The sequence below is a fragment of the Patiria miniata genome, unplaced genomic scaffold (genome assembly GCF_015706575.1).
Source record: "Patiria miniata isolate m_02_andy unplaced genomic scaffold, ASM1570657v1 HiC_scaffold_16, whole genome shotgun sequence".
In the NCBI taxonomy this organism is placed as follows: Eukaryota; Metazoa; Echinodermata; class Asteroidea; order Valvatida; family Asterinidae; genus Patiria; species Patiria miniata.
In genome coordinates, this window is record NW_024037054.1 from 15065287 (window position 1) to 15083525 (window position 18239).

General features: G+C 39.1%; 1 protein-coding gene across 5 annotated transcripts; it reads left to right on the forward strand.

Moving 5' to 3' along the window:
* The first annotated feature begins 345 nt into the window (after positions 1–345).
* On the forward strand, positions 346–13025 carry LOC119723091 (phospholipid phosphatase-related protein type 5-like). 5 transcript variants are annotated; one of them, XM_038193608.1, is made up of 9 exons: positions 348–559; positions 2679–2979; positions 4128–4257; positions 5024–5201; positions 5822–5879; positions 7091–7267; positions 8366–8512; positions 10262–10274; positions 12917–13025. In XM_038193608.1, the coding sequence occupies exons 2-9, from the start codon at positions 2731–2733 to the stop codon at positions 12973–12975; spliced, it is 1011 nt and encodes a 336-aa protein (XP_038049536.1). In that variant the 5' UTR covers positions 348–559; positions 2679–2730; the 3' UTR covers positions 12976–13025. The 5 variants fall into 5 exon arrangements, with proteins under 5 accessions (XP_038049538.1, XP_038049536.1, XP_038049537.1 ...); XM_038193607.1 differs by lacking the exon at positions 10262–10274 and adding an exon at positions 9736–9787 and having other exon boundaries at positions 349–610; XM_038193606.1 differs by lacking the exon at positions 10262–10274 and adding an exon at positions 9736–9787 and having other exon boundaries at positions 349–559.
* The last annotated feature ends 5214 nt before the right edge of the window (positions 13026–18239 follow it).

Sequence of the window (18239 nt, forward strand, 5' to 3'; positions counted from 1 at the left end):
ATTCACAAATCACTGCTACTCAGGATCAGCCCTCGACCTCGATAATCACACAGGAAAAAAATCCTTGTAGCTGGCTGGATGGAGAATTAAGGCCGCTGCGAAGCGTGCTAAAGAGATGCTTTTGTTATACTAATCCTGTCCACTTTCATACGCCGGTTATACTTTCCAACAATCCTTCGCTTTGTCATTACAATTTCCTTTGTCAAAACGTGTATTGATTTTTTTCCGCGCGAGGCATGAGGATATTATATCTGGTCATCAATATGCAAATACTTGGGCACGTTTTGGTTGTGTTATCCCACGGACCAATAGAGGCTGATTAACATAACAATGGATGAAATTCCCTCAGACCACAGATGGCGGTGCGAAATCTTACAACTGTGGGCCTAACTGCAGACGCAACACAAGGATCGGGTTTGGGTGTGGTGTCGTAATGTGTTGTTGACCAAACGCCAGAGATTCGTAATACATTTTTGTGACCTTTTTTCAGAAACAGGTGTTTCTGGAATAAGAGAAATCGCACTGCCTGAAGTTTAAATATTCGAAGCAGTTTAACTTGGTAAGTCTGTTGTTAAATTTCCTGAACGCCGTCAAAACGTCGTCTACTGCGGTACTTTATTTTTTATTTTATACCACTTTGATTTGTTCCTAATGTTTATGATGTTTGTATTGTAAATATCAGCAGTTCGTTCTAATTGTAAAGTATCATCACCCTATATTTGGTCGAAAGGTTAAAATACAATTGCAGTCAACTGCAGACTGCAGTGTAGATCCAGTAACTGGGGCGCTAGCCTGCCCTCCTCCCCAAATTGTTGTCTCTGGTCAGTCGTGCCTAAGAACAACTTTCAGGACGGCTGAAAAAAAGCTTTCTTTACAACAATTTGAACGAATGCTGCTGTTTAGAAGATGTTATTTCCTTGCAACAATCATTTTAAAAATATCCAGAAAACAAGAATACAAGGAAAATTCTGATTTGCTGTGCACATGTTCCTTCTGTAGTTCATTAAGTAGGGCCCATCACAGTAATAATTGGAAAGATTCCCATATCTGGCCATCACTCATTTTTCCCTTCAGTGACCCATCAGAGAGTGATAATATGTCCTAAAAGTAAAATTTAGCAGGGAAAATATTGAAGTATATACTGCGTGAGAAAACACTTAGAAATTTTCAGATCAGTCTCATAGGGTTTGTGCACAGGGTGACAAGTAATGGCCAGATATGTGAATCTTTCCTTTTTTTTTTTACTTGTGAGGTCAATTTTATGGGAAATCAGAAGTGAACTAAGATTATTTTGATAAAGGTCACTTTAGTTCAAGAATTGCACCGGGCATATCTGACTTTCACAAAAAGGTCTTTCAGTGATTATTGTTCCATTGAATGAAACTCTCGAAGCATGGAAGGCCATTTCTATCAATTATGTTATGGTTTGGTGCACCCATTTTCCCCATCACCATTGGCGAGAAAGTTATTTGTACAAATGTCACATATGATAATTCATTGCTCAGCCACTAGTCCGATTCTTTTTTTTTTTCATTTCAGTTCTAAAGTTGTAAAATAAAATCTCTTTTGAAGTTTTTTCTTAAATGTAGACCCCTGCGCCGGCTTATAGCCATCACTGATTAGGGCAATTTAAAATAAAATTCTAATTTGAAAGAATGGGAAAGATTCCCATATCTGGCCATCACTTTTCACCCTGTGCACAAACCCTATGAGACTGGTCTGAACATTTCTAAGTGTTTTCTCAGTAAATATTATAATATTTTGCCAGCTAACTTTGACTTTTTCAGGGCATATTGACACTTTCTGATGGCTAATAGATCACTCGAGGGAAAAGTTAGTGATAGCCAGATGTGGGAATCTTTCCAAAGAATGTTGCATCCTGATGCTACTTTTTTCATCATATAGATTATCTCAATTAAGGCCAGACATTGTAAAAAATGTTGAAAGAACATGAACCTGGGACTGAGAAACATTTCCAATTTTGTTAGGAAATGAGAAAGAGAAAGCACTCAACTCTCCATAGACTTTGTACACAACAAAAGAATTGGTGTCTGGATACTACATTCTTTCCATTTTATACAGTAATTTGAGCAAGAGTCTGTATTTATGCTAACAAAAATATGAGTTTAGAAAGTTTACTAGAAACAAAAAGTTGCAGGTATTTGATAAACGATTTATCATGAGCAAGTAGCTTTACCTTCTGCTATATGTGAAAGTAAATTTGTGTACTTTTTTGAAATTAATTAATATGAATAAGGCCAGTTGTCCATTATTTGAATAGGCCTAGTTTTGCACAGACATTTCATTGATGGTCAGTCATTTACAATTAAAAAAAAGAAAGAAAAAAAGGACTGGGAAAAATTTCCAAATTCAGTAGAAAATGTTCACAATTTTCCCATAGTCTTTGTACAGGGTGAGAAATCAAAATGTATGATATGAAAGCCCACATAATAAGCTTTCTTTTAGTATAAAACTCATTCAAATGACTCATGTAGTTTTTAAGTTACGGAATTTTGACCACAAACACCGTTTTAAAGTTCTGTCCAAGGATCACAAAAAAAAGTAACTGTTCTTTCAGCAAAACAAACACAATTCACATAGGGACTCGCATGTCAAGATACTTCATTTTTTCTGTTTGACCACTGACTACAGACTAAATTTGTTTGATTTCCCCACAGAAGTCAAGACCATTGATAGTTGCAAAGAGACAGTCACCCCCCTATATCAACAATGAAGGGGCGTTACCTGACCGTGGTCAACAATGCCCTCATCCCTTGTTTCTTCTTTGTCGACTGCCTCTTATTGGCTGGCATCATCGTCCTGTGGTACTTCATGGTGTTCTGGGAGGGGGAAGGATTTTACATGAATCGCCCCTACATCCCCTGCGCCGATATAGCGCATTATAGCTACCCTAATCTGGAGACCAAAGTGCCTGACGTGGTTATATACGTGCTGTGCTTTGCCCTTCCCCCAGTAGTGGTGAGTTTTAATATTCATTTATGCTCATTTTGAAATACATTGTACATACATATATAGAGTACTGTTGCCTTGTGGTCTGAAGCATTGAACTCATTGTCTGCAGGGTAATTCTGAAGTTGTGGGTTCGAGTCCCACCTGGGGTTGGGGTTTGATGGGCAAGACACTTTGTCACTCATTGCTTCTCTCCAGCCAGGAGTAAATGGGTACCTGTGAGGGCAGAGATGGTTATTGTGGTTGATTGTAGCTGCTTTGTGCTGAAATGGCAGCATCGAGCTGTGTACTCCCCAGGGAGCTGAGATGGTATTTGGAATGTTTCACTGGCCCAATGAGCAGGGGTTATAATAATGCAAAGTGCTTTGATCTTAGTTAAACGTGCCATATAAGTATTTTTCTGAACTCATAAAGGCCATGTCCTGTGACTGACTGAGTCATTGACTGACCGACTGCACTGAGTCACCAAGTATAAACCTGAGACTTTCATGTCCTGTTCGACTAAGCATATGCCACATCTTTTTCAACTTTGGTGGATTGTTTATATTGATTACATTGATTGCAAACAACTTCAATTTTTTTTCTGCATTCATTACTTGCACATAATTTGAATCTTCAAAAATGGAAAGAATAAAAGTGAAGAAAAAAACAAAGCAGGCTAAAAGAAGTAGTCATGTTGTCGAATTTTGGGGTAAGTGTTTTGTACATGTATATGATAACATGAAGTTTTTCTAATAAAGTTTGGAATGCATTACCCCTAAAAAAAACATTTATAAACGGTCCGTGGAGGAGTGACCACTGCCTGAATCCTGCAAAATCCTGCGGCAGTGACTGTCAACATGTTGAGGCTTGGCCAGTGACATCCTGGAGCAGAACAAGAGGATTTCAAGCATAATCCAGGCCTAAAGTTATGCATGGCTGAGCAAAAACAACACAAGGGCCGGCCCAATACCTTGACAAAGTACGTCCTACGAAATCAGTAACGCACTTTTGCCATGTAACCTCAATCCTCCAAATTCCTCCACTTTGGTAAAGACAATTTTGAAGGATTCAGGGCGGTTAGGGTTAAAGTTTCATGACCGTTCACATTGTTCACTTTCTTGAAATGGAGATATATCGCGTTTTGGAAATATAAGTCTTCATTTTCTATTCTTCAGATTCTGTTTGGTGAGGCAGCCCTTGCAGTATTCCAGCTTCAAGGCTATGAGAGCCCGGTCTTTGAGAAGACCGTCATCACGTTTGATGTCAAGTTCCATCCGATCGTGAGACGCACCCTGAGATTCATCGGTGAGACATCTGGGCAATCAGTTACAAAATATTTGAGGAATTACACAAGAATACCCATTTTTGTGTAAACCGTAGTTTGGAGGTGAAACTAGCATGATTGTGTGTCCTTAAGTACATGTTATTCCATTTTTTCCCTACAAACCTTTGTATAAAGCATTTTTCAGCATTTTAGTGACTGACAATAATATAAGCATGTCATGATTTCCAAATGATTAAGATATTTTGTTTCTTGAATGAAATGAACATTTCAAAGTGTTGCACTTTCATTGGTGAATTGTGACTGTTACAAAAAAAGATAAGAAAGTTTTCGTATTTGTAGGGTCAAGTAAAACAAATCATCTTTGTGAAATAATGTTGCAACCTAACGCCACTTCAACGGAGAGTCAAGACAATTTTCTGAGTATTTCCTTATAAAATTGGAAATGTTTCTCAGTCCCAGATTCATGTCTGATCATCATTTTTACAATGACTGACCTTCCTTGAGACGATATATGAAGGGAAAAAGTGGCTAGCTGCAACATTCTTTCCCATCTTTGTTTTGAAATGTTGGTTAGTTTTAATACAAAGTTATTATGCAATCTTAATGCAGTTCTTGTGTGAATAATGCATTCTGCAATCATTTTGAAACAGTGAAAAATATGTGGTTTCAGGCAAACACATTTCTTATTAGTGAAAGTGAGGGCAGATGTATCATTTTAATGACAAAGAATATTTGTAATGTTGAGGGGCTTATTAGAATGGTGTTGGTTGTTTTTTTAAATTGCAGGGATTTTTGCCTTGGGTGGATTTGTGACATGGATTGTTTCTCGGGCTGCTCAGCTGATGCTCGGGTATCCGGCCCCGTACTTCTTCAGTGTGTGTTTGCTGCCCTCAACGCAGTGCACCGGCACAGACCTGGTGACGCAGCTCCCAGAATGCACCGGGACTAACGACAATTTGGCTAGGTGAGCCTGGTGTTTTTCACAATTTTGTATGGGTTTATGGCTTCTGACTAGTGCCCATTGAACAAAGACATTGACAAAATGAGGAAGTCTTTCACATTGTTAACTAGAAAGTACTCGGAGAGCGCAAATCTCCGCCAAAGCTAAACATTTTCCCGCCATATTGTCAGTACACCCAAAAGAAATATTCGCATTAAATCGTGAAGAATGAATTGAAAAACCTTGGATCCAGACCCAGATCCGAATCACTTCCAAAATTAATCAATTTGTGCCAAGGACGACCCCTAAAAACAATTTTCTTGCAAATCCGCCAATAACTTTTTGAGTTATCTTGTTAACAGACAACCACAACCAACCAACCCACCAACCAACCAACCAACAAAATCAAAGAAAAAGATAACCTCCTTTGCAGAGGTAATAAAAAAGAGACACAGATAAAATTCTGAAGTAAATTAAAAGTCCTTTACCCCTGTAAATTGTTTCATATTTCAGCTCCTAACTTTAATACAAGTTAGAACTTTCGTTGACAGTCCTTCCCTCAGTTTCTTCTTTGACGCGTTACTAGTGAAGTTGTGAACAAATTTGATAAAAATCCAATTTATACATTTACTTTGAATTTACAGGCAGTCCTTTCCTTCAGTGTTTGCTGCACTGAGTGCATACTCTGCCATCTACACAGGGGTAAGTGACAATGTCTGTAGAAATATTGAAATTGATGAGGGATTTTAGGGGTAAAAGTGTGGATCCTTAAAGGCAAGGTTTAAGAACAAATTCTGGAAGGACCACAGATGGTTAGATTTCATGAGACACAAACACCACCTAGCTGCCAGAACATATGTGTACAATGTACAGGTGAATTTGAGAGATTTGGGAGAGTTAGGGTTAATGCTTGACTGTTAATTCTTGTACCGCCCCAAACTGCCCTGCCCGTTACTTCCTGTACTGCCCCAAACTGCCCTGCCTGTTACTCCCTGTACTGCCCCAAACTGCCCTGCCTGTTCCTTTCTGTACTGCCCCAAACTACCCTGCCTGTTACTCCTTGTACTGCCCCAACTGCCCTAGCTACCTGTTACTCCCTGCACTGCCCTGCCTGTTACTTCCTATACTGCCCCAAACTGCCCTGCCTGTTACTCCCTGCACTACCCTGCCCGTTACTTCCTGTACTGCCCCAAACTGCCCTGCCTGTTACTCCCTGCCCTGCCCGTTACCTCCTGTACTGCCCCAAACTGCCCTGCCTGTTACTCCCTGTACTGCCCTGCCTGTTACTCCCTGTATACTGCCCCAACTGTCCTGCCTGTTACTTCCTGTATACTGCCCCAACTGCCCTGCCTGTTACTCCTTGTACTGCCCCATTAACTTCTTGTATCCTGTCCCAAGCAAACTTTACTGCCTGTTAGTTTTTTGTACTGCCCGAAATACCGCCCCAAACTGCCCGAGCACTCAATGGTTTTATGGATTCCTCAGGGATTAAATAAAGTGTTATACAATGTAGTCAGAACAAACGAGGACATTCCAAACCTCCACAGACTTTGCACATTTTTTCAATTTGTTACGACATTCATGAGAAGTAGAAAAAGACGAGGAAATCAGCGGATCCAAGGAAAGATGCTGCCTGTGAAGTACAAGTACTAATGCGATATACCTGAATACACCCAGCACAATATGAGATGAAGGTACCCCCTAATCTCCCTATACCCCATGCAAACCCTAGACTATTGTTATCTAACACATCCCCCTAGTTATCTCAAAAGAATACCTGAGATTCTGGTAACACAATGACCAACACAAAGAAGGGTTTCCCTCTGTCTCATATCAGGCTACATAATGTACCTGAAACTGCCTACTGTGCTGCATGCCAACTACTTCCTTGTCAATTTACATGTACAACAAAGGTGTACGTGAGCAAGGTCTTCGTCATCAAGTCAGCCAAGACCCTGCAGCCCCTCATTGTCCTCTCCTTCCTGGCGTTGTCTCTCCTCACTGGCCTAGAACAGCTGGCATTCTACAAGGCCAGCTGGTATGATGTCATCGCTGGTTGGCTGCTCGGTGCACTCATTGCCGCCTACTTGGTAAGCCATACTTTTTCTTAATCTCCAAATATCTACACTAATTTCCTATAAACAAAGTTGCTATATACTTAATCCACAAGTACCAAGTAAACGGTGAAATGGAAAAGAATACTGGTATTAAAGGACTATGCCATTGCAGGCCCGTACCCAAGGCATATGGTTGTGCTGGGTATGGTTGTACACATTAATCAAAAACCCCCCCCCCCCCCCCCCCCCCCAGGCATGAGAATCTTCCTGTTTGAACAGGAATTTCTGTTTTTGTTGTCCAAATTGTTTTCTCTTCTTATCTATTTTGAGCATGTTTTGGGGCTTTTTTGCCTGATTTCACATTTTTTTCCTGTTTTTGCACAAGTTTCCTGGGTTTTTTTAATGAAAGTTGTTCACATGCCTGCCCCCCCCCCCCGAAAAAATAGTAAAATAAAAAACAAATAAGAATAAATATAAATACAAAATAAAAAGGTCAAAATTTTTGAAGTTTTCTTTGTCATCAGGTTACCTTGCTATAATCTATCCTTTCAAATCTGCGTATTAGTTTAAAAGTATGTTGATTCTTTTTCAACAAAGATGAAAAAGGAACATGTTTAAAAGTTGAAAAGGAAATTTGTTTCGAACCATACTGTAGCTTCAAGATGTCGATAGTTCACCGCCAATTTCATGTAATTTAAATGAAACATACTGCAGAGAATGATCATTACAATGTTTTACTATTATAAAAGTAACTTAATTTACATTCAAATGACATGTGAAAAGGTCTACACAAAGAAGGGAGTACAAAGAAAAAGATTTCTAAGGAGGGTCCTAACACCAGTACAGTTAACCAGTTTGCGCCGGATGATGTGTATATACACGAAAAGGTTTTGCGGTATTCGGAATGGAATGAGGGATAAACACGCAAAGAGTGATGCCGGAAATATCTATCAGCGACCCGCTCGCAGCGAGCGAGGTCGGAAATATGAGTGTTCTACCCGAGGCCAATGGCTTCAACCCGCCTGGCTTGTGGTCGAGTGAAAAATAATCCCGCGCGTCGTTCTGTTCTTGTCAAAATAACCCCGGCGCGAAATAGATTCATCACATTCAGTTGCTTTCTTTTTCTTTCAGAGCGTGGTCGTCCTGAATAGTTTCCTCGGCCACATCTTTCACTTCCAGCCACGCCTGGTGGGCATGCCCAGGCCCAAGACGCCCGAAATGAACGGCAATGGCCGGCAGTATTCTGAACGGCCGGCTTACATCGACAGAAATGTAGAGGTACGTCATCTTTAAAAATTATTTGTCTATTTTTCCTAGCTTGAAAAAAACCAAACTTTAATACTGGAGTCTCAAAAAATACAAATTCTTTATAGGAGACTTTTTCTAAAGGTTCATGTTTATATATAGGATCATTTGCATTTATCCCAAAAGTGATCTACCGAACTATTGTCAAAAAGCTTTCTTGAATTAAAGATAGTACTGGTACTAAAAATCCCGTGCAATTATTCCGTCTGGCTTGTTGTCTTTTTTAAGAAATCGAGAAACATGATTTCAAACTATCAGTCAATTGAGTTTTGGAAATAAAGTGTAGGCCTACTTGTAGATGAAACCATGTTTCGTTATCATAAGGTTGTGCATGGGTTTTCTTGAAAAGTGTAATATCCACTGAGATGAAACTTCAACGGGTTAGGTTTTGAGCATTCGTCTTTGGAATTTTGAATTGTTGTGCTGGGTTTTCTTGAAAAATGTGATATCCACTGAGCTGAAACTTCAAACGGGTTAGGTTTTGAGCATTCGTCTTTGGAATTTGAATTGTTGTGCTGGGTTTTCTTGAAAAATGTGATATCCACTGAGCTGAAACTTCAACGGGTTAGGTTTCGAACATTTTTCTCTGGATTTTGAGTGGTGGTATTGCATCAAGTACAGATGATCCTATGTACATGTACATGACTTTAAACACCTACTAGTATTAGGGGATGCAACATATCATGGTTTGCTATGTTTACATTCAGTATCATGTAAAGCTCAGAGTGTATGGAATGTTTAGGTTGTGTATACTGTCTTAAGGCCAAAAAAAAAAATAAGTCGGTCTCTGGTCAGCGTGCGCGTCGATTTTAATCATGCGCGTCGATCTTTTTTTTTTCCAAAATGTTCCGCGGTAGCTCCAACAGCGCCCTCTATTTCCGCACCTCCTCAATTTTTTTTTACCAAAGAGCACCAAGGAATGGGAAATTGCACCAAGGCAAATGATCGAAAGCACCAAGGCAAATTATGGAGGACACCAATGTACATGAGGACACCAAAAAAGCAAAATAGTACCCCACCTTGTCTGTACAATCCAAGCTTGAAGAAAAAGAAAAAAAAGCAAAAAAAAAAAAAAAAGCCGCGACTGGCCGCGTCAATTCCGGAACTTTGGTCTGACCAGAGACCGAATATTTTTTTTGGGGGCCTAATATCCATTTCCAAAGTGCCAGACTGATTTTCTCCCCCAATTTGTTCAGTGGAAAAAGAAATGGTTGGCCAACTCAGTGCCGAACGACAAGAACACTTCAGGTGCTTTTGAAGAGCTTTGATTCACAGCACCATTTTGTTATAAACAGCAAACTTGTTAATTTTTGTTTATAGTAATTGCCTTCTTCCATTTTATGTGTAGTCAAACCTTCATTTCTTTTTTACAAGAGGACATTTTGTTTTGTGTGTTAATGCTTTTAATAAAATTCTGTTCCCTACTTTTGAGTCGTACATTGACAAATTAACCCCATTACATGTATACTAAAAATCTGGTTTTGTATTAGTTTTGGGTCTGTACTGCTTGCTCATTATTGCTGTACTTTGGGCAATTCAAATAAAAATTGTCATAGGTGTAAATTTGGATTATTCAAGAAACTTCCACGTTGCCACTACAGCTAGAGTTGACATTATTCCATTCTTTCCATTCCCCGTCTATAGTTTGTCAATTAATCCACAGTCATTAATTAACCTGTATTTGTGACTTTTTTTTTGGTCTCCCATCACATTAACACACAGACCCATAACTCAGGTAAAAACATTGAATTTATCATAGTCGCTGTCATTGCTGACTGATTTCATGCACACAGTAGAAAGTGTTTTTGTAAAACTGTGAATGGCAACTTCACACATCCTCATACAATGTACCTACTTGTCTATTGCTACTACTTTTCCATGTCCGGGGCAGTGGCATATCTGGTTGGGCTGGCAAGCACCTCAACGCACTTGATGCATGATCTCCTCCTTCGCGGGCTGGTTCATCCTCAGTGCCAAAGCGAATGCGAATTTGTGACGTCAAATGTTCGCACTGCGAATTCGCAAAAGTTGAACAAATTTCAACTCTGGCAATTTGCGCAGTAATTTCCTGACATCATTAAGCTTCGCATTTGCACGAAGTATGAACTGGCCCTAAGATCAGCATGTGAGTGTCACCTTCACTTTTGCGGTGATTTCTGATTCTATCTTTTCAATCCCTGAACTGTCTTTACTCCATCTTACACCAGAGAATTTGAGGTAGTTTTTCCTGATGGTCTTTTAGCCTGTTCCCTTGTACCATCCTTCAAATATCTTAGGCGATGTCCAAATTACTCGGGTACGGGTACAGCTGAAAGTATTAAATGTAAGTGTCTATGGAAAGTAGATTTAGCCGCTAACTTTGGCCCATGTACATGTACTATTGCAAGGTTTAGCCAGTACATGTAAAATTCCGACCCTGCTTTCTACTGGAGAGGGTTCCACACACTTTGAATTGGGTAGAATACTAGAACCCCCTCCCCCCCCCCCCCCCCCCACCAATACAAAATAAAGCAAAAACAAACTTAAAGTAATGTCCATAAAAATGTGCGGATTTTTGCTTTAAAAATGTATTCATAAATACCTAAGACAGTTTATTTATTCCTGTTGGTCGAGAGCCCGTCACGTGGCCGGCCTTTTAGGGTTGATAAACACCGGCTGGCTGGTGTTAAACACTTTTCCAGTGTCACATGAAATTTGGACTCTATGAAATCCAGTGCCTTTTACAATTTTTTTGGTTGAACGTTAACAATCCTCACGTAGGCATGCGCACAGTGAGTCAGTATTTCATAGTCCTAAATTTACAATACACAGCCGAAGCTTCGTTCTGCACCACATCGTACAATACGTGTGATGCGTGCTCCAATCTCCATATAAGGAGATGTTAACGTCTACTCGCAAGAGGGACACACACTAATAAAGCTAGAGGGGTGTTTCGAAAAACATGAAGTGAAACTGTTGAACAAAATCGTTGGAAATAAATAATTTTTGACCTTTGGACCAACATTTTTTGAGTTTTTGACCAAAAAGGTATACGTCTACTCGCAAGAGGGACATACACTACTCGCAAGAGGGACATACACTAATAAGGCTAGAGGGGTGTTTCGAAAAACATGAGGTAAAACTGTTCAACAAAATCGTTGGAAATATATAATTTTTGACCTTTGGACCAATTTGTTTTGAGTTTTTGACCGAAAAGGTATACATAAATGGGAATAAATATGTACTTGGCCGGTATTGAACACTATGTTTAAGACTGGTTGGAGTCTGGATGCTGATAATTTTCGGCTCGGCATGCAGACTCCAAACAGTCTTAAGCATAGTGTTTAAAACCGGCCAAGCACACATTTATTATTAAAAACCAATCACTTTTCATGGTCATCTTTACTACACACATCATCACCTTTTAATGACTAACATCTTCTTCACTCTTTTCCTTTTTCTTATTTACTAACCCCGGCACTGCAGTTGTCCAAGCACAGCGTGCAGCTCATCAACTAAACAAACGGCAGGGCTTCTTTACCTACGACGGGGTCAGGGGTCGCGTGGCGCGAAAGGTGTCCGGCGCCCACCGCGCCACGATCCGACCAGTGCCGCAATCGCACAGCGAGCCGGAATCCGCAGTGGGAACCAACTACTTTTGATGAACGCTAAATTTATTGCCATTTTGTGCATGACTAATTGTAAGCACTTGAAAGTCTGGCACACGACTGGATTAATATTGATTTTTGTCCACATCCACAGTAGCATCATGACATTGAATTGTGTTACAGCTTTCCTGCTGAATAAAGCACTCCCTCATTATCATTGCACGTATTGAATTGTAAAACAACAAACAAAATTCAGCTGCCAGCAAAATGCCAGTGCAAAACACAAGGGGTCACGATTTTCACATGGTAGGGCTGTGCTAGATTTATCTAATATCCAAATATTCAAGCATTTTTCGAATAGAATATTTGAAAAATGTGTCATCTAGAGAAGATGATGAAATGTGTCCATGATGAAATTTTGTTCGCACATAAAGTTGAGTGGTTTCATTGTTCGTTTCATTTTTTGCCTCTTAACACACACGATGTAAAAGCTTCCGTGGGGAGTATTAATCCAAATTAGCATCTTTAAGAACTGTGAAATATCAGTAAGTCAGGTATCTCGAAAAAAGATATCGATACACACATGATATTCATAAAGTCTTTATGTCAATGTCAGTGTTAAAATATTCGATCAAATTCAAGTTCCAATAATCAAACACTAAATTATTTGCACATGCACAGCAATATCACTTGGATAGAAATCTTTACTTATTTCTTCTTAGGACAGAGCTAAGTTTTTTAAGAACACTTAAAATACATTCAATTTATTCTATTCATTTTATTTTTGCAGAATCGTCGTTGAAAAGACCGATGTCCTACCGCTACAGAACTGACAATCGTCGGATGTGAGTCTAGAATAGCATGGGTACCAGTATATGGATTCGGCTAGGAAATATATACAGATCCAGGCGTGTGACCACTGTACACGCACACCAAGGGCGAATCCAGAACACAATTTTTTGGGGGGCCCAAAAAAATTTTTGGTCCCCCAAAAAAGTGGGTCCCGAAAATTTTTTGGATTCTAGATGCTCTGTGGTGCGATCTGAGGCAATTTCTGACCACTTTAACCAATGTTTTTTGAGGAAAAGATGGTGGTGTACTCATTGCCTGCCTTTATTGCGATGTCACATAAAAAAAAATAAAAAAATTGGTTTCGTTTTTGGGGGGGCCATGGCCCCCTTTGGCCCCCCCCCCTGGATCCGCCCTTGACGCACACGGCCCCCTTCGATGGAGAAACCATTAGGCAAGTTATTGCACAGAGCAACGGCCCGTGATGGATCATCTGAACAATAGCTAGCACAATGCTTTCGCCATTGAAGGGGGCCTTCGTGATAAAAGTAATACATTATAGCAAGGCCGGATTAGTGTATACTGGAAGAAACCAAAAAGGCAGGGACCAGCCAAGTATTGTAAAAAAGACTATTCTTTTTAAACTGATTATTTTTAGTTGTATATTTAACCCACCTCAGATTTAAATAATTGAAACTTAATTAATAAACTGTATAGAAAGCATATTTTAGAGGAAATTAAAGTTCTCTTGTACATGGTGCATCTAACATTAAACCTTTTGAGAGCATTAGAATCAGTTGATGAAATTGTTGGGTGCACTGCGAAGTGATGGATCGTCTATGGACTTTGTGCATACGATGGCGTGACCGACAAAATGATCAGGTTTTTTTTTTTATCAATACCATTTGAATTATCGTGTTACTTTTGTAGAATTGCAATATACTGTACATATATGCATCAGCTTAAACAGACAGGAACATTTGTTTTTCTTCTTCCAGTGGTTGTGACTTTCAGATCATTTTTTTGCTTTTAGAGGGGCACTAACATGTTTTCAAATTATGATATCTTAAATAATAGGCGTAGAATTTTTGATGTAATTATTTTAAAATATTTTTAAAATCTACTTATTTAAACAATATGTGTACTTTTAAAACTATGTTCAAATTACCTTGATGTTTTTATGCAGAAAAATTAAATACATGTATTCACTAAAAAGCAAAAGGTTTTCATATGGAGTGTACTTCACTATATTGATTGACTGCCTTTACTTGTACACGCACCTCTTTGACGCAGATCAGCGAGTGTTAAAAAAAACTCAGGGATAGGAATGTCTCACTGGAGCATTCCATAAAAAGCAGCAAAACAGTTTGTTCACAATTTTTTTGAACTCTAGGTACCCATATGTATTTCGCATACTCAATTGAAATCTTTCTTCTGTTATTAAAATGTTTGGCCAGAATTTCAAAATGCATGCTGGTACGGGTAGTGACAAAAACGTACTTTCTAATTCATTGAACAACTAACGGACAACAACAAACGTTCATGTTTCATAAATGAAATGAGCAAATTGGTCACCGATAGTCCATCAAAGAAGTTAAGCTAGGAGTCATTGCTTGACACTACAAGGTTGATTGCTACCTATTCAAGAATGCATGAGGATCGAGCACAGATGAAGAAGACAATGGACGTTATGTACTATGTGCAATGTGCAGTACCCCGTCAACGGTGACAAGCAGTGAAGGGCACCAGAGTGCCTGCGCAACAGGTTGCCAATGCACAGATAGCACAACAGGCAAGCAGTGGGCAACCTAAATATTTCAGGCATCTTTTGCATGTTATTTTGCCTAATTTGAGCAGTTTATGCCAACACTGCAAGAGAAATACATGCAATGCAGAAAAATTTTGAAACAAGTACCAAGTGGTACAACCCACGGCGGCCAGGTAGCAGCAAGGCTGGTTAACGTTTTCAGACGGCTATAAGGCACCGTCCATGCACCCGGGACGTACCGGTACCGCGAGAGTACAGAAAACAAATGGGGCGTGATCTAGTATGCAAATTAGACAAATGAGCAACAGTGTCTGCAAAACTGGTCTTCGAATGCAAAGCTGAAATACTTGAGTTGTATGAATAAAATATATGGCCGAGTAAAGTGTCCACCAACCAACCAACCCAGCCACCAAGCAAACAACATAAGCAGCTCAAGCCCACGGCGTGTTTCACACCGCCGTGGGAAAAAGAGACGTGCTCTATATGTGGATGAACCAGAGCATACTGACCTGAAGACGGTCAGAGCATACTGACCGGAACATCAAGTTTATACCTCTGGTTCTTTTCAGAACCATTCTCTTAGTTGAGAAATTATTCGCACATGGTGTGTCCGCAAACCTTTCATTATCTAGTATCTCCACCATGCAAAGCCTCAAATCTCACTTAACCAGAGCAGTGTCGTACTTTACCGATGTCCGAGGACAAGGCATTGTCTTTCCCTTTGTTCCTATAAAATAACCTCTCCAGTAGACTAAGCACAAACACTTGCATTCGAGGACAAAATATGTGCGTTCAACAAAGAATTTGTTCTCTTGTTGTCTTGCTGCTTCCTGCAACATGTCCTTCACACACCGTCCCTTAAGACTGACCACATGTCTTCTACAGTTTCTGTATGGAATCACGAACCATTTACACTGGTCCGTGATGGAATCCACACACTACATCCTCAAATGGAACAGAAAATTTGGCACTCCCGGGCTTCAAATTAACCAGTTAGGAGGACATGTAAACACGATCTGATACACTGTGCCCTCTGGAGACATGCACACAATAGGGAACAAAAGATTGTATATGTCTTCACGAAACAGATATATGGATTTTACTCGAAAACTAGGAATTTCCAAGGTGGGTTGATCGGTCGCAAATGGAAGAGTTTTAGAAAAGGGATATTAAGCCAAGAAAATTAATTCTGGTTAAAATAGGAGCATTTTGAAACTTCACTTTCAAACTCAAAAAGTTTACTACACGAGAACAAAGAAATGTCTCCACAAGGATATGTATGATTTGGTAATGTATGTATTCGCAGGGGCCAGTGACGGGTTGAATCGTCAAGCTTTCCACAAGTCTCCGCGTGGGGAAGTGTATACACCGTGTGTTTAACGGCCTGGTGTCGTATGGTCACTCATACCAAATATTGCTCCATGGTGGATCCTTGGAGTGTTGCAAAATATGAAGTTTCGGTTATAAATATCGTACAAATGTTGTACAAATGACTCCAGAGTCAGCAGTTGTGGTTTTGACTTCATTTGAAAATTTAGCCGATATATTATGTCTTTTTGGAAAATTGTGTTTTTTGGCAAAACCAAATCCTGTTGTCAACTGGTTCATGTTGCAGATTAATGTTACATTCATTTTAAAAACTAAAACTAGAACTCCATATTAAACCATGTCGGAAGATAACTCCAAATTGTTGTAATGATTACATGTTATATTTAATTGATGATTAAATAAAATTGTACAGTGTCTATACTTTAGGTTTTTTGTTACTACTGTCTATTTTTTTTGGTGCTAGGTGCGGACGTGTTACGAATATGTACACAGCACTGCCAAGACACATTGAATATATTCAATACTTTCAAGTGCCCTTTAATTTAGGAATTTATTGGTTCATACATGTACATAAATTTATTACAAACACTACCTGACCATTTATCACACATGGGGTATTATTACATGTATACGCATCGTCTCACTTTTTTTTTTTAAATCATACATGTACCTCTATTCATCACATGGACTGTACCATTACACGCAGACCAGCAATTAAAATCTTTTACAGCATACAGTATACAAAAACGCTTTTTAAAACAAATTTTCAAAGCAAACATTTACTATGTATATTTTTCTTAAATTTGAAACTATTGAAATGTTTACTACTGGTGCTTTGCATTTTGATACATTGCTTTTGGAACACAAACTTATTGTATTAAATGCCTTTGAAAATTCCCTTTTGGTAAAATGACATCACTTAGTACTGCATACATGTACATATGCATACATATTCACACAAACTCAAAAGTATGTATTCAGCTTTTGTCCAATAAGCCATTCGCGAGTTAAATGTGAATAAAATTTGGAACGCTGACTTAATCCAATGCTTTGCACGTTTTAACTTAGCATTCTCTCGACCAAAGAGACTGTTACTACATCACGTGATTCGGGGCAAGCATCCTGCTAGCAACCCCCAGCTCCGGTATGGTCAGTCTTTGTGCCATTCTCACCCACTGTGAACAATGTATTAGTGCTGAGCGTCTCTTACGTAACTATGCAAGAGCTCGCCCCGAATCATGTGATTAGCAACAGTGTCTTTGGTCTGGAGAATTGAAAATTAAAACGTGCCAAGCATTCTGAGCAAGTCAGTGTACCAGATGTTTTTCAAATGTAAATCCCTAAGGGTATAGGTTACTTGCAAATGGCTTATGAATGTTTCACAGCATATGATACAGTGACAAGCTCAATACATGTACATGTACATGTAGATGTATGAAGCCAATATTTGCGTAATGAGACATTCATGACACGAAAGGACATTTTCATAAATTAAAATATGATTAAGTCTTCACAGTAACTTTAATACAAATAAGTTTTTATCATGCAAGATCTGTTTGATGGCTTGAAATTAGAAATTTACCAGACTGTATACTCATCCCGAGTAAAAATAAATATCTGTTATTTATTATCTAGGTCATGGGCCCTTGTGAAGCGTAAATGGAGAAATTTTAAAAAAATGGATACACATTAGGATTTTCTTGAGACAAGAGTTACACAAAAGTACTGAACAAATTGGGCTTGATCACATTTTAATGTTCACATGTACAAGCTTTGTACCAAGCGTGTTGAAGTTGCCATGCAAAACTTTCAGCACATAACAGTGGTGGGAACCAGCTGCTGTGAAACAGGTCTGGCGACCGGTAACCGTCCATCATCCATCTCATGAACTTCAAACTTGCTTGCTGTTTGTTTTTTAATTTATGATCACTTCTAAGCCAAGATTAGAAAAGTCTTTAGCATCTTTTGTCTTTACAATATGACAGTTATATTCTATATTATTCAAGTACGGGTAAGTTATAGTCTGTCTACATGTAGTCGTCGTTCCAAATGGTGTTCCACGAAGTTGAGGGCAGGAAATGGGGGCCTGCATTCACTCATTTTTTTGATACAAATATACATGTATGGTAGTAATAAACATATTTTAAACACATACATGTACATGAATTTTGGTCTATTTTTGTTCATCGGGAGAAGTCCTTGTATATGTACATGATGTAGCATTGTA

Bases quoted from the DNA above. Each gene is read 5' to 3' on its own strand.
- LOC119723091 (XM_038193610.1), top strand. From the start codon at position 2,731: ATGAAGGGGCGTTACCTGACCGTGGTCAACAATGCCCTCATCCCTTGT. The intron at 2,980-4,127 runs GTGAGTTTTAAT...TCTATTCTTCAG, and splicing joins TTGCCCTTCCCCCAGTAGTG to ATTCTGTTTGGTGAGGCAGC. The intron at 8,513-11,988 runs GTACGTCATCTT...TTCTTATTTACT, and splicing joins ACATCGACAGAAATGTAGAG to AACCCCGGCACTGCAGTTGT.